Source organism: Alosa alosa, chromosome 19, assembly GCF_017589495.1.
Source record: "Alosa alosa isolate M-15738 ecotype Scorff River chromosome 19, AALO_Geno_1.1, whole genome shotgun sequence".
In the NCBI taxonomy this organism is placed as follows: domain Eukaryota; kingdom Metazoa; phylum Chordata; class Actinopteri; order Clupeiformes; family Clupeidae; genus Alosa; species Alosa alosa.
In genome coordinates this window covers 18,281,407-18,305,816 of record NC_063207.1, presented here as the reverse complement: position 1 = coordinate 18,305,816, position 24,410 = coordinate 18,281,407, and the positions used below count along the sequence as shown (strand labels likewise).

The 24,410-nt window shown below is 41.0% G+C and overlaps 1 protein-coding gene across 1 annotated transcript; it reads right to left on the bottom strand.

Annotated features, from left to right (window-relative positions):
- Positions 1 to 1,270: 1,270 nt before the first annotated feature.
- ephx2 (epoxide hydrolase 2, cytoplasmic) lies at positions 1,271 to 24,393 on the bottom strand. The gene is made up of 19 exons (XM_048227585.1): positions 23,960 to 24,393; positions 19,481 to 19,571; positions 18,919 to 19,075; positions 18,342 to 18,532; positions 15,063 to 15,185; positions 13,810 to 13,884; positions 13,100 to 13,195; positions 12,817 to 12,895; positions 12,209 to 12,243; positions 11,616 to 11,642; positions 9,584 to 9,669; positions 8,129 to 8,240; positions 7,878 to 7,952; positions 6,428 to 6,470; positions 5,220 to 5,322; positions 4,991 to 5,060; positions 4,665 to 4,745; positions 4,491 to 4,549; positions 1,271 to 2,072 (listed from the first exon to the last, which is right to left on the bottom strand). The coding sequence occupies exons 1-19, from the start codon at positions 24,061 to 24,063 to the stop codon at positions 1,988 to 1,990; spliced, it is 1,692 nt and encodes a 563-aa protein (XP_048083542.1). The 5' UTR covers positions 24,064 to 24,393; the 3' UTR covers positions 1,271 to 1,987.
- Between the last annotated feature and the right edge of the window lie 17 nt (positions 24,394 to 24,410).

The window sequence follows — 24,410 nt, the reverse complement described above, 5'->3', positions numbered from 1 at the left end:
CAAATTGTTTTATGGTATTGGAGTTTAATGATTGATGGAATGTGCTAACAAATGTGTGTCAGGTATTTAAAAGGACTGCTTTACCGTAATCTTATTAGCCATGGTTTATACATTGGTTTTACAAAATTTCTTCAGCTGAGGTTAATACACGGGCAGTTAATATGGTATTAATATGTTTCTTTTTTAACTTGCATATACACTGTCCTGCAGTTTATACACAATGCGGCTAATACACCGGAAATTACTGTATTTCTGAGTGACAGGAATGGCAGCTATAGTGCAAAACAAAGAAAACATTACAGGAAATAACTGGGATACTTTGTTCATTGAATTTTTGAGTGAGGGAATTTTTGAGTGCTAAAAGAAAATGTTTTCAATTATGTTTTCTTTATTTGAAATTTATTCTAAGATATTGGGGGAATTATGAGGACGAGAACTGAATTATAATGTGTGGAATGTTCTCTACTGATATCTCTATACGTTAGATAACTTGGGAGGGTTGTTATCTCACTTATTGAAGATTGGACAAAAGGCCTGAGACCTTCACCGGATTAATCACTCCTCACCGACTGCAGCTCCGCCATTCACTCTCTAAATAATTTACTTGGCATATATTGGCAGAAGGTTATGGGGTTATGGCAGCATATCCATGGCTAAAATCCATCACTGTGTAACCTGCACCTCCCCCGCTGATTAAACGCCTGTCCGCTCGCTCATTACAATGAGGAAGTGCGCTCGAGGGGTGGGTTAGCACTAGCAGCACCATCAAAGCTATGCCTGAGGGAGTGATTTAGCCTTATAGCCTACTTCTATGAGAGTTGCTGTCTCGTTCATAAATGTCTCATAATAATTGCTGCTATGGGAAATAATAATCATCTCTTCTACATTTTGTGAGTCGGTTGGGAACAATTTCGTATGTTAATACAGAGTGACAAACTCAGTAGGCTATTACAGAGGAACATACAGGTGTCTGAAGACTCGCAATTTGACCTCTATATAGCACATAAATAACAATAATGTGTATGTTCTCTTAAAGTACCTATTAGGATACCACACAAAGGCCCAACCAGGATATTTGAGAACTGGTGCATGGAGCGAAACAGGAGTGAAACTAGACACATTCAAGTGCATTTTCTTTTTCCATTTGCCCAGAGCCTAATCCGATTGAACAAATGGCCCTATATACAGTACAAGTGATAGGCTACTGGATATAAAGCCCTCATCTCATAACATTAAAGTTTACCAAGATGCAAAGAAATAGAGAGAATAATTATGCACTGCAGTATTATTTTATCACAGAATCCAGGCATGTTAATATAGTGTGAGGTGGCATTAGTTACTGTTTAAATGAACAAGTTACATAGATGCAAGCAACTGGTTTGAAGACAGGGATGCATGAGAGGTACACTACAGGTCACTTAGAAAGAAACTCTTTTGCAATTATGTAGGCATATAATGTAATCTGAAAACTGCTGCCCTGATTAAAAAAACAATACTGATACTGAAAACTGATGTCAGCTTGTACTCTGTCTATAATGAAGTGGAATGGAAATGTCTAAGTGACCCTAAACTTTTGACCAGTAGTGCATATGTAGATATTAAGGTAAAAACGCATTTATGATTCATTTATAAGGCACATTTATACTTCTGGCACAGGAGGAAACAATCCAAAGAGTCCCATGACCTGGTTTGGCCTTGGGCACAGGGAATCATTCTTTAGAATATCAGTCTCAATGGCGCCGAATCAGCACATCTGCATCCTCCCACTCACACACATAACAGCAACGAAACATTCTCCACCCACACAACAGTCTGATTGTGCTGATGAGTTTGGGGGATTTAAATGCTACATGGAATGTTCAATTCCTGACAGAACACAAATAGCTGGTTAATGCAAAGCAAAAAAAAATACAGACAAAGAAAAACATAACCCACTTCTTTGCATAATTCCATGTCTATCTCACAGGAAATGTACACAGAATTCTGTTTATAACTTGGGGATGACAGCAATAGAGGCCTTCTGATGTGTTTCCTTGAGCCAGCCGATGAGTATTTTGTTCAGTTCAGCTGGCCTGGAGATGACAGATTTAAAGCACAGCATTACAGTCTACATGTAGTCCCGCTTCCATAGAACCAGCTCAGCTTGTTGGAACAAGTGCCAAGGAAATCTATCTCTGTGCTACGCCTGCTTGCTCAGCGTCAGACAGATATCCGCTTTACAGCTTTTAAACCAACAGGCAAGAGGTCTTTATGTCACAGAGGGGTTAAAGGGGGAACTTGTAGATCATGATGCACCATCTGACCCTAATGCCCTTTGACCCCCCTTTAACCTCTGATCTACTCCACTTATCTGGCAGGCAGTAAGCTAGCTGTTCTGCTTGGGTGGTCATGAGGTCACTGTCTTGTGCTTGGATTTGACCGAAAACATTTGAAATTCAACGACTGAATGGTCGTTGGAATTTCAAAGAAAAGTTAATAATACACTGAATGTGCGTTATCACTTAAAAGGCAGATTCTAAGCTCTAAATCCACCTCATCTAAATTTTAAATACATGCTTTCACTTGGATTTTCAATAGATTCTTCCTTTTTTCAACCAAGGTGCTTATTTTCTTTCAACATGCCATTCAAACCATGGACTCTGTTTCTGTCTATAAAGAACCAAGTTCATACATTTTTGATGAGGGCTTTCAGATTGACACCATAGGAGCCCACAACCAGCATATTTTCATTTTACTGACTGACAAATTATTGGGCATGGGCAGTGGCGTCAGTTTGTTTTGAAACGTGATGGGGACAAAAACCATCAACTTACATGTGTTTTAAAAAGTGATAGTCATGTAAACCTATCAACATAGGCCGTGGGTGAAATTGAGGTTTAGGAATCTCTGAATTTTTGGAATTCTGGCAGGCAGCTAATTGGATGATTTTTACGCAATTTTGGACAGAAACTTTAAGCTAAAGATAGGCAAGCTGCCTGTCCGTGAAACATAAAGACTATCATGGGACTTGGACATCACAATAAATGAGGCTACTCATAAATAAATCTGCTTTGATAACAGAGAGGATGGTTGCGAGGAAATTAATTTTGTGTATATGATCTAAAAACTACAACAAAGTAAACTTTCTAAGCAGCCTATCATAGGCTATTTCACATCATCATCAGTGCATGGAGTACTAGCCCGTGGTTCTCAAAGCTTGTTATAGGCTATTGCTGGTTGTGCTTTAGGGTAGGGTTAGTGAGTCTAGACGGGGCGAGTGGCAATCACGAACCTGCTGATCCCAGAACAGGAGATTCCTTCACCTTTAGCTTCATCTCTCAAAAAAGTGTCTCATATTCATAGCTTTTAAGCCATGCCAGATTGCAAGCTATACCGGGTACTAACAAACACTAATGGTTCGTTTGCTCTATGCTCCTAAAGCCACTTTAAATTATGTGAGTGCTTACACTCAAAACTTCATTTAGTATCTCTATCTCTATCAAATAGTAGATTTCATGTTTGTGGCTTCTTGAAGTGTGGACTATAACTGCTCAGTTGTATTCGAGCACAGCAGCTGTTTCAGTGTAGGCCAGGAGTGTAATACTGTGTTTCACAGCTATGGGCATGGGTGCACGTGGGATATTACAGAAGGAGCAAGATATTCCCTCGCACGGACACAGGTCAGTAATTTACGCACTTTCAGAAGCAAGTATAGCCACTGACATTTCAAACTCAATCATCTCTAAAAGGAAATTACTACATGCATTGATTAATCTAAGAATAAACAGAGCATAGGACTAAACCTATGTATCTGAGCCTTAAAGAGTTTAGAGTTTGTAACCATGTCATGACCAGCATCATGAGGTATGTTTAAATGATTGATTTCTCAACATGTTTCAGAAGAATGTTGTGTACAATGGTGTCAAGATAAACCTTTTTTTTTTCTACGGAAAAGAGAAGTACCGTACTATTCACAGAAAACTACTGCAGTGAGATAACAATCATCCTTTACATCCTTTCTCACAATTACACAACTTATTTTTAAGAATGCTTGCAAAATCATCTCTAGCTTGAAATGCAGCACAATTTAGTAGTGCAGTAGTAGTAGAAGGCAGTGTAGTGCTTTGCCCCACCATTGCTAAAGAGAAAGTGTTAAAGGTCCTGAGCCTCTGGGAACTATTTCTATGTGTCATGGCTGATATGGCTGTCAGCTGCACTTGATGCACAGATGCCTTTCCTCACAGAAAGATGTGGTCGTGTGGGACCACTAGTAGTGAGATGACGGAGCCATTGAACAGTGTTTGAGGACCGCATTGGTTCACCTAAAGGCTCAGGTTCAAGGCTAGATAATGGCACATGGTGCATGTGAGTGTTATGGTCACTCCATTACCATCTGGTTGGCTGAGTGACTACTGAATTGGTTGTGGTTCACACCCTTGACCCCATTCTGTCTCACATGTGTGGGGCAGGGAAGAATATGACCAACAGCCCTGTGGGAACCTCATTCTTACCTCTCCATCTGAGTCCAGTGTCCACACTCCTCGATGTGACCACGGCTCAGATTGGGAATCTGACCAAAGCACACAATATACAAGGAGATTTTAGTAAAAATAGACTGTGTGTCACCAAGTGTTGGCTGTGATTCAATAAGGTTGTACATGTCTAAATGCTACAATTGCATTTACCATGTTCTCCATTCCATGAGTGAAGGCAGGAAGAAGCACGGGGTCTTTTCCAGCGGTCACCATTAGAGCGGGCACCAGGATCTACGCAAATACAGGAAGCTGACACTTACCCAAAAAGAAAGGCTTTAACTACAGATCACTTACTGATATCATTTACATCAGAAATACAGAGCACATTGTTTGCACGTTGAAACCAGTTTCCAGATAAGGTATTTAAAGGGTACTTAAAGGATAATTATTTTACAAGCCTTCTGTGGTTAAGACTGGCATTTTGAGCACTTTAACAGCATCAACAGTCATATCAGTCCATAAAGATGAGGCCTCACCTTTGACCTGGGCCGTGACAACATCCAGCGCCAGTTGCTCTCCACATTCCGATACCAGTTTAGGGGTCCCCTAAAATACACGCACACACACACAGACACAGACACCGCATGCACATGCATGAATTTCAAAACACAGGAAACACAGGACCTCAATACAGTAAAAAGTGTTTCACCACCACACAAAAGAGAGCCTATTAGCTTAAGTCTTGAGCTTTGAGTTCGCTGCTACCTGAAGCCACTCTTGGTGAACTGCTGGACATAGTACTTCAGCGCTGCTTCAGAGAGCATGTGGCTCCTTGGAATCTCCTCTGGGAGTCCCACGAACAGCCCACCTGCAGATTGCCATCACCATGCAACACAGAGGAACACAGCATCAGATGCACAGCTTGTCTTGAAACGGGTCATGTGCACTTTACACATGTGAAGAGCAGTGACAGAGGAAGAGACTAGGAAAAGAGAGAGCAGTGCAGGAAAGGCACCTGCTAGGATCTACAATCACCTGCAGTTTTGAAATACATAGCATACCATTTGTGAGAGTGTAATTTCACTGTGACTTTCTTTATAGGAACAATTAGGTTGGTAGAATTCACTCATCAGTGTAAAACACAGGTGTTGCTAGGCCAGAGTGACTGAAACTGTAATGTGCTAAGAGAATTCCAATAGGCGTTCTGCTACTGTGACCTTGAATTTCCCCTAGGGATCAATAAAGTATCTATCTATCTATCTATTTATCTATCACGTGTGAATGTGTGCCAGAGGTAACTGGGTTTTGTTTACAGATCATAGTATCAGGGTTAGGAGATAGCCTACCTCTACAGATCATAGTGTCAGGGTGTGGAGGCCTCTATCTCCACCCTATATCCTTCAACTCATGAAAGAATTCAAATCTATCTTTTGGGGTTAATAACAACTAAGTGTTCCATTCAATTCAGCTCCGTTCAGAAACACAACACAATGAGACTGAACTCTGAACGATTTCATTTGAACATCTGACAGAAAAATGTCTGCCTACATGTATGAATATGAATCTGAAAGTCCAGCAGCCTACTGCACTGAAATTTGCTGCATTACAAGTAGGTCTTTTTGACACTTTGTAATTTTAACAACTTGTGAGCTAAACTGGAACTCAAGCAAGGAAAAAGAACATTGACCCAATTTCAGCATGATTGACATATGCCTGTCACTCACAGTGGCTTGCATTTGATGGGTGTCAAGCATGTCTTATTATTCATTTCCACTGGACTGGCAGGAGGCATGCTGGGTTCACATTACAGTAATGGCATCTTCTCAAACTATAGAGGTACAATACATTCAACTCTGTGTGTGTGTGTGTGTGTGTGTTGGTTTTGCCCATGTTGGTTCATTCTTCTCTGTAACTATTAACCACTCTGACATCCCAGTGAATGAATGACCGAGTGTTGTCTTGTCTGCACCTACCTCTTTCACAGACTTTGGAAGTGCTAATAGGCGGCCGTTTACCCTGAAAAGATGCACAAAAACGATTCAGTGACTAGTAGCGCAGTGTTGAGTTAATGCATGACATAAATCTGCTTATTTAATATTTATTGCTCATAATATTACATAAAATTCCCCAAAGTCCCGTCATGCCAGGCGTGCCTTAATTCACAGGAGAAAATCCTAAATGCAACATCGTGGTCAATCTGCCACTTTCCTTATGAAGTCCACTAAAAGCATTTGGCTCTGGGTTGTAAAAGACAACCTTTTAAATAGATTAAAAAGTAAGTCCAAACTCCTCTATCACAGAGGTGCTAAATGCTGCTGTATAAATGAATGAATATTCTTTTGGAGGTTTATCTTCGACAGAATCATTTTGCTGCAGACGCTTTATGTGCCAAGTGGCATTTAAGGTGCTTGGAGTGCGGGGGCGAAGGGCCACTGCAATTAGCCAGGGCCGTGACTCTGGCATTATCGCACACACGTACACGTACATCCACACACAGAATGACTCTAACTGCCCACACACACACACTTCAAATCACGCATATGCAATCACACACTGTTCAAGCCACTGGCTTCATCCCTTTCACCCCCGCATTCATGGAGGTATCCCTGCTCTTGCCTGGCCTGTAGGAGAATGATGTGTTTGTCGGTCAGTCAGCTGTAACTCACTACCGATGCACACCCACACAAAAGGCCTACACATTAAGCACACGCCCACTCTGACAAAGCACACATGTGCACTCTGACAAAGAAACACACTCACAGCACATACACAAATGCAAATACTTACAAGTGCACACATAGACACACACATACACACAAAGGTTACAGACAATGTCACAGCAGAAGATTCCTTCATCTAAATACCCATTTCCACTGGTTGGCATGTTCATAATATGATATTCCTGCCCATTTGACCTGTGATCCATATATGTGCTAATATGAAAAACTGGAAGATCCTTCATCCTAACATTGTTACAATGATTTGAGATCACCCTGCCATTGTTGTAACCAACTGTAATAGATACAGATAGACGGTATCCTACAAGCAGATTAGATTATAAAATGGGAATGATGCAACCACAATACACTCTATTAATTAATCATCAGCCATTGTCCCTTTTTGGGGTGGTGCATTAGACCTGTTTCTGCAGGGCAAAGTTGGAGAGACATACTGTATTAAAAGCAATGACACAGCATAAAAAACTTTTTTAAGAAAGCACTTCTCCAACTGTGTTCATGACTATTTATAATCTGTACTTCATGTGAACCTTCTTCTTTAGAATTCAGTACTGTGGAACCTTACCCCAGAATTGATATGGTGCATAACTCACAGCCTTTTGTGTTGCATTGAACTATTACAGCCTCCTGTCATTTCTTAACTGACAGAGGGTTCTTTTGATGGCACAATTCACATACAACTTACCTCTTCATCACTTGCAGAAAAGAAGATTTTGAAGGTTCGCTCCAGGTCCTTCTGCAATTCAGCCTCTGCCACACCCTGCACAGAAACACCACAGAACAAAACAAAAAAATCAAACAATTGCCAACACACACAAACAAAACCACACAAAGACCAAGGGTCAACAATTAGTCCAATTGGTCAGGGCATCCTTCACAATAGTAGTAATAGTAATAATACCGTAATTTAGGATCAGTGTAGGCTATGGCACTCACAGGCTTCTGGAAGTAGATTTGGTAGTCAGAAATGGGCATGGCTTTGAGCCCCTCCATAGGGTTTTTGTTGGGGTCCACCGGGAAGAGAGGGGTGTTGAGGGAGGCTACTGCCCTGGGGAGCACATCAAATCAAAGGGATCTTTTTTTAAGTATATTTTTTTGGCTTTTTATGCCTTTAATGTGATAGGACAGTGGAGAACGATAGGAAGCGAGTGGGCGAGAGAGTTGGGGTGGGATCCAGAAAGGACCACGGGGCGGGAATCGAACCCAGGTCGCCGGCATACGGTGCAGGTGCCCCAGCCAGTTGCGCCACGGCTGGGACAAAATGAAAGGGATCTTTAACCCTTACCAACCACCTGATGCCAGCCAGCATCCACACACACACACACAGACACATAGATACACAGACACACACACACACACACACACACACACACACACACACACACACACACACACACACACACACACACACACACACACACACACACACACACACACACACACACAGTGGTGTGAACTCTTATCCAGGTAATTCAGGATGTGTAATTGAGTGGGCTACTGAGTGGGATGGAACAGTTGGTCAAAATCCCCAGCACATATCTCTGTGAGTCGAGCCATAATCAGGGGGTTAAAAACGCTTAAGGAGAAATCCAGGACACACAGAGCACGCTACAGCACACACACACACACAATGCTGATGCTGTGACTGACAGGTGAGAGTAAGCTAAGTTGATTGTGGATGTGAGGAAGGTGCTGCTTCTTGTCGTGCCTTATCCTGCTGTCGAGGGGAATTATGGGTCATGGGAAGCTGAAAAAAGGGATGTAGGCAAGGCTGTAGCCATGGAGTTAACAAATACATTTATTTTTAAGATTGATGTTTAATAGAAGGCAACTGTTTTTTTTGTTTGTATTTTCATGTGTCATTCTATGTAATGTCATTGAGGGTTGAATAAATTACAACCATAACTACAATCATATGAACATAAATGTATGCATTGATATAGAAAAGAAGTCCAATACTGTATTGTGGCCAAAGTTGAGCAAATATTCAAAAACTTGGGTGTGCAACATTTGCATTTCTGGTCTGCTTTCTGGGTATGCCTTTGTGAGGCTATGTTGCTATGGCTCCATGTGATATGTAGCCTAAACAATTTGCGGAAATAACCAATCTGTATCAGCATTACTGTGCAAGGCAAGCCAGTGTTTTCCCGGTAATGCTGTTTCAGGTTTTTTCACTTAACTTCACTTAATCTCACCTCTGCACTCCCTTTTCCTGTCAGTTATTTAACCATTTAGCATACCATTTAACCATTTAGCATACCATTCATACCACTGGACAACAGTGAGTGATACTATGGTAGCATAACAATGCATGCATACATTCCTCAAAGTATATTATGATTACAGCCTTGGATATAGGTACCAAGGAAAGACCATGGGCCAATTCCCTACCTCACTCGCTCAGGATGGCACTGCACCATGTTCCAGACGAGGGCACCACCCCAGTCATGGCCAATCAGTGTCACTTGAGGAATTCCCTAAATGACAAAAACAGAGGAAACCATTAGGGCAGCATATACAACATTTCTCTCACCTTGGCAGTCGGTCGGCCTTTGGGAACTTTGGGAGAAAATACAGTAGGTGTGACTTAAAGCATATACTTAAAGCAGCTCAATGGGATATTAGAGATAAGAGGCAGTAAACTACTGATGGAGTAGATATATAGGAGGTCTTTAATATTCCCTTCACCACTCCTCCATCACTGTATTTGATTGCCCAGCAGCATCAGCAGCCAGTGAGCATAAGTGCAGCAACCTAACCAGCTGTCATCACAACTGTTGTTGAAAGCTTATTCAACGGCCCTCTTCATTACATGACTCAATCAGCCAGTAAATTACAGCAGGTAATTACAGGATCCTGTAACAATCACCACTGACAGTAAGTTGACTGAATCTATTCTCCATTGACTCTGAAAGCAATACCATGCATTCTCAAAGCTGCCTGCCTGTGCTGATAGAATGTCAATGGGGCACATCCGACAGACACATAGGGCGTTTCCTTGGAAAACTGATTACGTAGCATGACAACAGTAGACCTAAGCTAATCTACTATGAGGGAAAACTAAACACATTCTAAAGGGTTGAGGAGTTATTACAAAGCAATTAATAACTAGTTTTCTCAAAGTTAACTTGGAGAAAACTAGATTACATTACATTACACTACATTTAGCAGACACTTCTTGACCAAAGTGACTTACATATGTCAGCTATATTACAAGGGATCACATTGTCCCCGGAGCAACTTGGGGTTAAGTGCCTTGCTCAAGGGCACAACGGTGGAAGCCAGGAGTTGAACCGACAACTTCCAGGCTACTGCGCGCTAGCCCAGCTCCTTAACCACTACACTACCACCGCCCCCAAAGCGTGATTGTACCGCAGAGCGTTACAAAATATGACAGCCGCCCAGTCCTGCACATTCGCTCCGCAAAAATAAATCACGCTTGTCAATTTGTCTCCATCTCCTACTCCATTCCCTACTCTTGCAGCTTTTGTGTATGTAAATGAGTGTGTGTGTGTGTGAGATTTTAAACTAACAAAGACTAACATAGAGTTTGTTATGTGAAGATGGTGACATCTGCTGCAACCCATTTGGACTTCTTTATTTGGTGGAAGAGTGACAGGGAAACACAATAAGACCAGAAACATGTTGAAATGCAGAACCTGCTGAAGGCATCATCAGCTCTCTATTGCTACTCACTGTTTATTCAGCAGTTTGTACTGAAATACACATGAATAACCATCCGATAACCTCACTGGGCTGATCATGTTCTCCCTATTGAGAAAGCCAAATGCTGACACTCAGATTCTTCAGTATACTCTTCAGTTTCTCGGAAACTTCCTCAGTAGTGCAGAGAGCAGTGTGTGCTTCACAGGCATCCACAAGTGCACTCTTTATTTTCTCTCCTGTGCTTAACTCCCATTTTTACTGCGGGTGATTAGATTCAATACAAATGTTAATTTTGAGGAAATAATTTGATTCAGGTTTTTATTCATTCGGGGCTCTTTATGTATTACGGTAAAATGCATACACAAAACCAGTGAAGCCTTTCATAGAAAATAGAGTCATAGAAAATAAAACTACACCAGAGTCAATGAACCTACACATCGTCTCCACTATTGAAGTCTAACTTTGCCTTGCTACTGCTCCTAAGTTTTCTCTGAATGTGTCTGCCATCTACACCCGTTGGACAGTTTAAAGGAAAAGAAACAGCTTTCCCTGCTGTTTAATTCTCCTTCATCATGGTGATGATGAGGATCATTTTAAATTCTCCTCATTGATTTTACATTGGGAGTAACTAAAAACTGTGCGTGAAATCTGGCCACTGTTTATACTTGTATACCAGTAACATAGATGATAGCTTTAATCAACTAATCAAATGGCACTAAGACAAAGAAAGATTGAGGGAACAGAAGACTGGACTCACCAATTTATCCATGAATGTCACCACATCCTAAAAATGAGAAGAAGATATGTTAGACGTATGAGTAAAAATAATGTGGCAGCGAAATACCAGATAAAAATAATAGGGCTCCTTTAATATTAAAAGATATGTATGGATGGTCCGCGTAACGCTTTGCCGTGTTGTGTTCTATTTGCAGAATGCACATGAAAAAATATAAAAATAGGCTTAAAAATCTGTTATCCATTCTTTAGGAACAACTTAAGGCGGCGCTTTCGTCCACCATCTAGCCTGGCCCAGCTAGATGGTGTTCTCCCCCCGGTGCTCGTGGTTCAGTCCAACCACAAGCGCAAAAAAGGAAAATGAGACAATTGATGCATCATTTAAAGTTTTAACTTCTGAACAGAAAACCCTAACTGTGCTCAATTGAAAATCAAAATAAGCATCAATAACCCATTTACTGTGCCGTCCTAAAGAATGGATAACAGATTTTTAAGCCTATTTTTATATTTTTTTCATGTGAATTCTGCAAATAGAACACAGCACTGCAAAACGTTACACGGACCATGGATACAGTTGTGGTGCAGTGTGTATATATATGTTGTCGCTATCCTTGCCTGACAGAGCGCTTCTTGGGAATATTCCTCAATTGCTGTAAACACAGATAAACATAAAATGACTTTAAACAACTTCATGGAAATACACATACTCACACACACACATCCCAATAAACAAAAGCATCTCAACACTACTTACATCATTAGTCATTTGGGGGAAATAATGAATTAAAGGCATCAAGTGCATTTTTTTGTGTAGTATTTGTATCTTACACAACTCACAATTGCACAATTTTATTGCCGTAAAGGAATTTGTGATTCTACGGGTTGCAAGGCTGGTTCTCCATAGACGGACAAGCTTACAGAATGTTTGTGATTGTCCCTATTACAATTTAGTTTACTGTCAAAATGACTTCAAAGCTGTTTTATCAGAGTAACACTTGGTATAGTAAACTTGCAGAGGATGCCTTTAAATGACATGACACTTTATTTAACTTAGTCATTCATTCACTACACTGACTGACCAGCTTGAATAATGTAAATGGGAGATTGGTAGAGATTGTGATGAACAAGGAGAGGGAGGAGTGATTTTGCATGTGAGGAGCAAGGAGAGGGAGGAGTGATTTTGCATGTGAGGAGCAAGGAAAAAAAGACAATCACAGATGTACCTTCTGGTGCAGAAGAGTCCCCATATCCCTTCAGATCTGGAACCAACACTCTAAATCCAGCGTCTGCCAGGGCAGGGATCTGACACACACACACACACACACACACACACACACACACACACACACACACACACACACACACACACACACACACACACAGTGGTGTGAACTCTTATCCAGGTATGTGGTAAGCTTCAAATAGCACACATCCATACAGTGTTTCAAATGAGATGTTTCAAATGAAACAGAATAATCATAGCATGTTATTGGCTTTAATACTCACCTGGTATCTCCAGGAGTACCAGCTCTCTGGGAAGCCATGACAGAACAGGATGGGTGGTCCGTCTCCCATTTCCACAAAGTGGATCTTAACCCCAGGCTGAGAGAGAGAGAGAGAGAGAGAGAGAGAGAGAGAGAGAAATTAATTTCCAGACTGCTGCTAGGCAACACAGCTTAAAGCTGCTGTTCATTTTCTCTTCCTTTGTTTAAGGACTTTGTAAACAACTCCTTGTGGCAGGCTGGGTCCATTCTGGAGAGGAAGCAACAAATTCAGGGGCTAAGCTGGACAAGGAAGCAATTAGTGTGAACTTAAAACTGGACCCAATTTGGGCAGGCTTCAGTGAACTGCCCTGTTTCAATAAAGTTAGGGTGTATTCAATTTTTGAAATTTTTATTCCGTTTTACGAGCTCTATTAGTGGCTGTAGACTTCCTATAGCAATGCTGTCTGGACTATGCTGTACCAAGTTTGCTGTATACTTGCTCTTAACTTTAGTTTGTAGCTGGCAGACAAACTTTTTATCACCCTTTGTTCAGTCACATCTTGGGTTGGTATGTACAGTATATCATCATATGCATATGCAATTTATAATACTATAAAATAATATGATTTGGTACAAAATAATAATATAAAATTATAAAATAAAAATGGTAGCAAATGAAATAATATGAAAATCTGTACATCTGTATGGTAGGGTGTAACTAAAAGCTGAAACCTTGATGTTGACAAATCCATGAGTGACCTCTTCAGGATTACAAGCAGCAGGGAGTCCATCTTTTGTGCTGTTAACCTGCAGAAAAACAGCATTAAACACAGGCCACAGGCCTCAAACAATTACTGTCGCAACAACAACAAAACAAGCATGCTTGATATAGCTAGGGTTAGCCATAAAGTCACTTTCTTCATGCTTCCTGATCATGGTTGCCCAGTTTAACAACATAGCTGTGGCTGGCACCACTGCTACAGATACGTTTTACCCCGTCAGATTAGAATGCTACTTCTTCTCCTTCTGACTGACTACAGATACGTTTTACCATGCTACCTCTTCTCCTCCTTCTGACTGACTACAGATACGTTTTACCATGCTACCTCTTCTCCTCCTTCTGACTGACTACAGATACGTTTTACCATGCTACTTCTTCTTCTCCTTCTGACTACAGATACGTTTTACCATGCTACTTCTTCTTCTCCTTCTGACTGACTACTAATTCCGTGGAAATGCATGGATTCAGTTGCTTCTAGTAGCAGCAACTGGAATCCATGCATTTCCACTGAATTTTTTTTGGAATCTGATCCCTTATCATACCTGTTCGTTCGTACTCGTCGCTCGACTTATCATGACTAAATTCAAGATGGTGTCGAACTGTAAAATTCCTTAAGGTACTGTCTGTATAAATCGTCTTGTAAATAAACTACCAGTGTTTTTTCAAAGTTCTCCATGTCTCGTTTTAAATGTCAAGGCCCTCGGAAGTCTACCAATGAAGTATGGAGCTACTTTGAGCCTCGTAAATGGTGTAAAACAGTGATTTATTTTCATGGCTAGGCCGATGCCCAAGGCACCACAACGAAACCCTGTTGGTAGCATTGGCTAACTAGCAGCAGATTTCTGAGTACAGGGGACAAGCCGAGGTGAGCTATGAGACATACGTTCACACTCGGTATCATGTTTCAACACACTTTAGGTCAATATCACACCGGAATTCTCCTTTAACCCATGCCTAGCCCTTGTGCCTTCTAGGTAGCGCTGCCTTGAAGACAATGTTGGGGTCATAAAACACCAAGAAACATTTTGCTATGAAATGAGAGAATAAACTTCAGTTTTGTCTGATAACCTCATCGGAATAAGCTATAAACTAAACTTAGTATGGATTGACAAGAAAATAGGAATGTTTTCACACATCTGCGCTTTCTCATACAGACCATGACACACTCATATTGTGTGCAGAATGCAGATGTTGCAGATATTACCTCCACTCCAGTGTGTGTCTGCAGCTGGCTGAGAACGGCACTCGGGTCCTTCACCAGGACAGCGGCCATCCCCAGGCCCTCTGCGGCCTTCACGCTCTCCTCTTCAGTGTCCACCCACACCGCCTGAGAAGAGCACAGCCACAGTCAGGTTCAGGTCTGTACACTGTCCACACTGATGGTGGACGCTTTCATCCAAAGAGACTTCCAAAATGAGGAACAAAGCTACAATGCAGAGGAGACCTCAAGTAAAAATGCTATAAATACTATATCAATTAATACTACTATACAGAGGAGACCTTTGGTTTACAAATACTACAACAATAAATAATACTACCAGAGGATAAGAGTGCAGATGTTTAAGTACTAGTCAAGTTTTGGGACAGCCGTGGCCTACTGGATAGCGCTTCGGACTTGTAACCGGAGGGTTGCCGGTTCGAACCCCGACCAGTAGGGATGGCTGATGTGCCCTTGAGCAAGGCACCTAACCCCTCACTGCTCTCCGTGCGCCGCTGTTGTTGCAGGCAGCTCACTGTGCCGGGATTAGTGTGTGCTTCACCTCACTGTGTGCTGAGTGTGTTTCACTAATTTCACACAGATTGGGATAAATGCAGAGACCAAATTTCCCTCACAGGAAGAGTAAAATCAAAAGAGTATATATACTTATACTTATAATAAGTGTACTGAAAGAGATGGTGGCAGAAGGAGAAAGACATGAAGGGAGAAGGAGGGAATATGTACTATAAGTGCATGTTAGGTGTAATGGAGAAAGTAGGAGGAGGGAATAGGGAAGTGTATGGTAAGTGCATGTTAAGTATGATGGATTGTTAAAAATGTTAAGAGAGGAGGTACTCTCCAAAACGAGTTGGGTCTTCAAGAGCTTTTTGAAGATAGAGAGGTATACCCCTGCTCTGGTAGCACCACCATCGGGGAACTACTAATGAAAATAGTCTGGATTGCCGTGTGTGTAAGGGCAGTCGTGCCAAACGACATTATTTGGAGAAACATAGCGGCCGAGGGTTAACATACGCCTGTATGAGAGCATTTAAGTAATTGGGAGTAGACTCAGCCAGCACTTTGTTTTATTTGGTGGACTTGTGCAGGTAGACTTGAACATGTTTACCTGAGAATGTCACACATGTAAAGGGCTGAACACAACGGCTGACACTTCAGCAAAAGCCTCTGCTGTTACAGTGTTAGTTTGATTAAATGTGGCTGTTCTCGCATTGACTGACTGCACCTGGCCATGTGGTAGTACATGTTTGTATTTTGCTTTTCTTTTTATTCTTGTGTGCTGTATTGCATTTTTTTTCTTTGTTTCAATATTGCTTACATGTTTACTGTTACTGATAAAATCCCATGAAAGACAGAAGAGCTGAATTTAGAGCATGGTGTGCATGGTATATCCAAAAATAAAAATATGACTAACGAGTTTACGATGTGAGTGAATGTTGCAGGAGATACAAGGTATTTTGCATGAGCAGTAGTTGGATTTGTGTTTTGAAAAAAAAAGAGACAGACATAAAATATGTGTACATGGCTAAGCGCTTGTAAAAAAAATGTGCAGTGTAACATAAAATTGGTTGTGCGTGTGCACTGCAACATTGCATGTGACGTTTATCAAATCTTACAGCCTGGCCAGGTTTAGGCCAGGTTTAGCTAAAATTATTTTGCTTTCTTTGTCTTTTGTTGTGGTTTATTTTGTATTGAAATAAACATACACACTTTATACATTTGAATACCTGTATTTATGCATGTTTACAGTAGTATATGTAGCCTATGATAAAACTATATTGCAAACTGATATGCCTGGCACACACCGTAAAAGTCCTGGCAGGAAGTGATTACATCAACGTTTTTTGATATATCCAGTTTTTAATATTTTTTTTCCGAAGTGTTTACAACTTAGTGTTAACTAATAATTGTTGCAAACTGGTACCACGAACAAAATATTAGTGCATTCCTGGATCTACATCCTTATGCATGCTTCCTGCCAGGACTTTTACGGGCTTTTCCCAAAAGTAACGTCGACGCAGCGGTATAGTAGCAGATAGTAGCATCCATCAGGCAAGTCTTATTTAAATAAACTCCTGGTGTATTTACAAACTTTTCAATGCCTCGTTTTATGAGTAAAGAACATACTGTAGAAGTTTCGTACCATTCAGGGCATTATTAGTGGGGTAATTTACAAGATAAAAGTTGGTACCATTACGACTGCAGAAACTCATTAGTTTCTGACAGCGCTACTCGACCAGGTTTCGACCAAGGGAAAACAGGTTCTGGGAGGGTGTTTGGCTCGGGGTCATGGTGCAAAGGACCCTAGGGTGAAATTACTCCGAACCATCGCTTTAATGCTCCAATGTGAATTAATATTAAAGGAACCGTATGTAAGATTGTGGCCAAACTGGTACTGCAATCACTTTCAAATAGACCTCTCCAGAATAAGTCCCGCCTCCGTAACTTCCGTATCCATCCAACTTCCGGGCGTCGATTGTCTATGGGAAATAACATGGCGTTTCGAAATATCATACCGGTAAAACATCTGTAGGTAGCGAAGTAGAAAAAGCTGGTGGGCAGATTGGCCTACACACTTCTGCCATCTAGTTTCCACTGGATTTTTTGATTGTCGGTACCGTTAAGTAGTATATTATAGACTATACAACTTAAACGGCACCGAATCTCCAAAGTGGATGCATGACAATTTTGAGAACCCGTGTTGAATTATCACGTGTATGGGTTGACATTGACAGCAGTATTTAGGCTACAATCAAATGTTATAAACTAGCGACACACACAAATAGACTTTAAACGTTAAACGTTACGCTACGCATGAGCATGCCCTTATTATCTGACCTGACCATCATCAAAAAATTAGATGAGACAAAGTCTTGCGGATGTAAATGACGTAGATTAACAGTGAGGTTGTTGCCGGGTTAACTGATGGACTGACTATGGGTCTGATTATGGACTTTTTCGACTTGGTGGTCAAACTTACCACTTCGTTGTAGGCCTACAGACAGTTGACACATAGTTGCATGCACTGTGCAATCTGCTGCCAATGGTGAAATTTCGCGGGGATCACTGTGCTGATGGTGATGGGTGAAACCATTGTGAGGGGGCGGGGGATTCTAAATCGGCGATTTCTGTTTGAGAGGAGTTTGGTGCGGGTTTCACACCTTCTCACAGTCCAACATGTATGAACATAAAATATACTCTGTGTATTGATCGGTGGCAACAGGGGTGGCAAGACTAGAGTAGATCCGCGCATGGTTCCCAGGGTACCTGCTGTGGCGTGAGGCTGAGTTTCTTCAAGGCTGCATTGAACATGGCCGGCTCAGGCACACGGGCCCCTGTGAAGCAGGACCGCAGCACCAGGTCAAAGTGGCCTTCCAGGACAGACAGGATCTGGGCCGTGTGATGGCGATGAGGGGTGTCGTCGACCCACAGGTTAGCCAGCACACCTGTGAGAACTCCTACAATTGAGGACATAGGACAAGCATGAACAACTGTGTGAACCTAAAGAGCTACAAATGTTTAGTAGTTTACGGTCATGCTGAAGGCTATAAGGGACCATATGATGTCACGGATCTGGGCTTTACTGAATTGAAAAAATATATATTTCTGCAACTGTTGCACTGTAAATGTATACATTTTTATAAGACATAATAATCATGACAATGAATAAACAAAAATCAATTGACTTCACTGCTTCCATATCTAGCGAGTTTTATAAATTGAGTTAAGTTAGCTAAATATGCTTTTAGTTCTTTTTTAAAAACCAATTCAACATTTTGCATTGCATTTCTGTAGCATTGTACTGATAAACCATCAGTTCAATGGCAGCCTACGTGCAGCTCACCTTGATGATGAAGGGCTGCAGCAGCCTCCAGTATGGGCCTGTGGAAGTCCACACCTTGGATCTCCTCAAAGAGCTTCACTAGGGAGAACTCAGCTGGCAATGGCAGCCCCTGAGCAGAGGCCTCCTTCTTACAGGCCTCCTCCAGCTCAGTAAACATCTGAAGACATGTACATTCACACACACACACACACACACACACACACACACACACACACACACACACACACACACACAGGTTAAACTATCTGTTAAATCTGATTATCTTGACATCTCGGCAGCAGATATTGTACATAGTTCAATAAAGGCTTGCATTTACACAGTTCATAATCGGAATTGTCAATGCTGCAACTGACCACAACCACAGGAGCTAAATGTTATCCTGGATTGAGGCTCTGATTGCATAAGCTTCAATTACGTTCACATCTACTGATTTGGCAGACCCTTATATCCTACAACGGCCTCCAAGTGAGAAAGACCAAAATACTGCTTAACATTCCCCAAAAAGAAAAAAAGAAATGGGTAAAGGTCATAAAGGTCAAGCTCATTTGTTGTATCCCCTCACCTGCTGTAAAGTCAGCTTTCCTCTCTCTGCTCGAACTAAGGCATTCTCAGTCCCATCTGCATCCGCAGCAAGGGCCTTTGATATGAAATCACTGAAAAGTATTGAGGTTATTACATTGGACTGATCATATACTAGCAGTTTCATGGCAGTCTTTCGGTCAAGCATTTTGTATTTTTCCTGCAAACATTTGCTATTATTGTTTAGACCAAAGCTTCAAAACCGTATTTTTTAATGTAATAATACCTTAAACACATTTTTTGGTTGGCAATTTGTTTGCAATCTGGAACGCACTTATTGGAAAATACAACTCAATGTTTCTTACACTAGACACTCAAAAATGAAATCTGTTGTAATCATTGGAAAAACACTTCTATTCAAAATGGAAATACATCAGTTAATTGGAAATACCCAGACACATACCTGAAAACACTTACATAGAAAAACTGAACACCAATCAGTCAGTTCTTGTTTTTGTGCGTTTGAGTGTGTGTGCATGCAGTATATAGTTATTTTGCAAAGGGTACTTAATTCCTTAATCCGCCCGTGGTTACAGCTCCAGTCTCAACATACTGTACCCCCTGAAGCCCAGGGCGCACTCCTCAGAGCCAGTTTGTGTCATTACCAGAGGTGGAAAGTAACGAAATACATTTACTCAAGTTACTGTATTGAGTAGTTTTTCTGTGCATTTTGTATTTTTTAAGTAGTTTATGAAATCGGTATTTTAAATTTTACTTGATTAGGGGAGACCGGGGCTGGTTGGAACACTTTTCACTCTCGGTTATACTTCTCCGTCTTACAAAGCGTTGAAATGGTCAAATTGTGATTAACTGAAAGCTTGGGATCTCAGCTACAAAATGTATATATTCAATGTCAACAAATGATCCCTTGTTTTGAGTTATTATGATTAAAGTGGTGTTGTGCACGTGTGCCAACCTGCCCCATGCACGGGGTTGGTTGGCACATGTAGTCGGGGTTGGTTGGAACACCTATGTTATAGTCCTTTGCAGTACTTCTTTTGCTTTTGTTTGAAGTGCTCATCTATATCACTACCTGTAGGGCTTTGCTGATTTATTTTCTGTGTGTTTTTCTTCAGTAGGGCTCACCGTCAAGACCAATTTGGTCCCTACCGATTTTTTTTTACTTCAAATGTTTAAAAAGGTCTGAAATGCTTCCAAATGTAAAACTATGTTCAGTAATTACAATAACAATGTTAAAATAAAGATTGATGATGTTTTTATGTGTAAAATACAAAGTTTATAGATTTGTCACAAAATAGCCATAGGGAATGTATGTGCCAACTAACCCCAAAATCAGTGTGCCAACCTGCCCCGCCCACATTAGGTCAAACTTTTTTGCACAAATGCTGTTAGCCATTGAAGTATTGTGTGTTAAGTATTGAAATGCATCTGTAACCAGTATCATTGATATGTTTTGCAACAATAAGGTTGCAAAGGTCTTGGGAGAGCTTTTTGCTTTTATCCATCATGAAATGTTTCTTGTGTGACACCTTTGGTAATGAAAACCTTTTTATAGCCCATCAATATATAAGCTACTAACCAAGCTTATATTAATTCCATGCAGATAACTACTCTCTAACTACTTACAGATTCCAGCTCGTTCCTTCCCTTTCCTTGCCTTAGTTTTTTTCTTAGCGTGTTCAATACTTTTTTCCCTGTGTTATTCCACTTCATTACACATGACTCTACTTATGGAGTTGTTTGGATTTTTATGTGTGGATTACCTGAGTTATTACTAATGCCTGATGAAAATGGTGTGCCCCCCTGTATTCCACTTTTCAAGGGCCCTCTCCTCCATTGCCCTATACTTCCCACTTTTCCCCTAGTTCGACACCCTTTAATCTGCTGAACCTTTGCTCGTTTCCAAATATAAAAAAACTCTTGTAACTCAACATTGGCCTGCCTGCCTCAGCTGCCTGTAAGGGGCTTTTCAGTTGTGCTGGATTACTGTTCACTGCAAAGCGACCCAAGGATGAGTGCAACTAACTTTGAAAATCAACTACTGCTCAAACTTAAAGAACTTAAAGGAGGTGATTTTTCACATAGATCTCCATTTTTCAACATCCTTATCAGGCAAGTACCTCCACTCGGGCGGCCATATTGCAACACTTTTTGGGCACTTATCGCATCTATTTCGCCAGAAATGCGCAGCGAAGGCTTCACGACACCAATCTTGCTCCAGCAGCGAGATCACAACAGATGATTGGCACGATGTCTTCACAGCACACCACATGATTGGCTCAATGTATTCACATGTCAACGTTTTGCCCCGGAAGGGTTGTGATATGTGTAGACAACTGCGTTACAAACTAACCCCATGCATTACTATGGAGGATTTTTTGAGTGCTGTATCTCCTCATTAGAAAGTCTCTGGTAAAACTGGTTGTTCTGGCAGCCATCATGACCACATTCTACCGAGGCACCATTGAGAGCATCATCTCCAGCTGTATCGCTGTGTGGGTGGAAGCTGCACTGAATACAACAGGAAAGCCCTGCAGCGCATAGTGAACACAGCTGGAAGGATTATTGGTGCTTCTCTCCCTCCCTGAAGGACATTTACACCTCCCACCTCACCTGCAAGGCTTACTAAAAAAAATTGTGAGTGATGCAAGTCACCCTGGGCCACAATTTGTTTGATCTACTGCCCTCTGGGAAGAGGTACAGAAGCCTGCGCTCCCGAACCACCAGACTCACCAACAGCTTCATACACCAGGCTGTTAGGATCCTGAACTCTCTCCCCCCTCTCCCCCCTCCACCCTCCACTTGCACTACTCCACTTGTACACTTGCACACTTGCAACTTGTTGTTGTTGTCCTGTTGTCCTGAACACTTCTGAACACACTTCTGCTGCTCTTACATAACTTGCACCACTATGCCACTTGCATACTTAGGTCAAACAAAACTACCTCAGCCATTTATTGGCCTGACTTTTGCACTATTATATTGACTGTCTACTGTATGCACAATTGCACAATTTCTACCAAATTTTGCTGCTCTTATTTCTTCATTGTATGTGCCTTCTTATTTTTACTTTTTATATTGTTTACTTGAATGTTATGTTTGTCTGTGGACCTAATTGGTAAAATATGTCTTGTCTCCACCGTGGGATAGTAGGAAACGCAATTTCGATCTCTTTGTATGTCTTGACATGTGAAGAAATTCAATGACAATAAAGCAGACTTTGACTTTGACTTTGACTTTGAGATTCTCGTTTGCATATTTAAACATTAAAATAGAAAAAAATGCAATACATTTTTTCTCATCTTAACATAAGTAATCAACTGAGAAAGTTTCATCGTGATATCTATTATTTACATTTTTTACCCTATTCATCTGTAGTGTCTTAATAATTGTATGTTATTGTATGTTAATTATGCAAATTGCAACTTTTAGCAACCAAGTTGAATTCCATCCACTAGGCCTATAAATGACGTTTTCTGCAATAAAACTTTAGGGTACTCAACATTTCTGGGTTCAAGAAAATGCAACTAGACAGAGGTTTAGTAGGCTACTACAAATAGACCTCATGTAAGCCATTGTGTACTTGCACCGGTACAATTTCACAGTTTTGTACTTGCCCCCTTTCTCCCCATTTCAAGGGTGGATACAGAAACACAATGCAATATTTCCCCTGTTGATTAGTCTGAGAGGATACAAGCGATGCAGATAAGGTTGTGAAATTGAAAAAAAGGAAATGACAATGAAAATAGTAGAGTAACAACCGCAGTGTTTTATAAAGCACATCAGAGTGTTGCTGCTGACTTGAAAGAGTAGGCCTAATTCAAATGGTGCTGCAAGAATTACATTTTGAAACAGAATTGTTAGATGTCCATTTACTTGCAATTTCACTTGGACAAAGATGTGAGTTCTTTATATCCAACTGATACATGTCTTAATTGGCTAATTAACTTGCCCTTTGGCCTAACTTGCCCTTTTATGTTTTTATTTATTCTTTGCTTTTGTTTCTGTAAAGCACACTGAATTACCCCTGTGTATGGAATTTGCTGTAGGCTATATAAACTTGCCTTGCCTTTGACACAGATAGTTATCCAGTTTTGACACAATGAGCCAAATTCAGCAAAAACAGAAGGCAAGGTTTATAAAGCACAGTGTGTTGCTACTGATTTTGGAGAGTAGATTAATTCAAATGGTGCATATAGCCTAAACTATGTTGTTGCATGCATTACACTTTTAGATTTTGACTGCAGTTTTGCTAGCCTAAACTATGTTGTTGCATGCATTACACTTTTAGATTTTGACTGCAGTTTCGCTTTGAAACAGATGTGAGTCGTTTATCTCGAGGTGTTATTTGCCTATTCTTTGGCATGTGCTATAGAGTTTTGACACCATGAGCCAAATTCTGGAAAAAACATGCAGGCCAAATCTATCGGTTCAAGCTGTAAACTGAGACACATTCCTCCTTAGGACTCCAGAAACAAATACAGTTATTGTTACCGCTTACCTGGGAAGACCGAGAGATTTCTCGTATTTCAGAAAAGACTGGGACGGGCGAGTTTTCAGGACACCACCCCATAAGTTAAAAAGCACAGCTTTCTTCAGCGCCATCGGACTGCAGTCGTGGGAGAAAAAGAGGAAAAATAGATTGTGTCGAGTCGACTACTGTATTTTATAGTATGCTGGGACGTCCCAGTTTTTGACAGGCCTACCACAGATTCACACAACTGGAGCCAGAGGCAACCCTCGCTGAAAAGTTGCGAAGTATCATAGACATCTCGTAAACAGCCCCCCTCGTATAAGCAATCCGCCACCCGCAGCCTAAACTATGTTCAAATAATAACACACATAGGCTATGGTCACTGATCACATAAACACATCATACACACAAACATATAATTTGATGAAGGATTACGTGATACGTATTTTACTATAGCCTAAATAGGTTAGCCTACGAA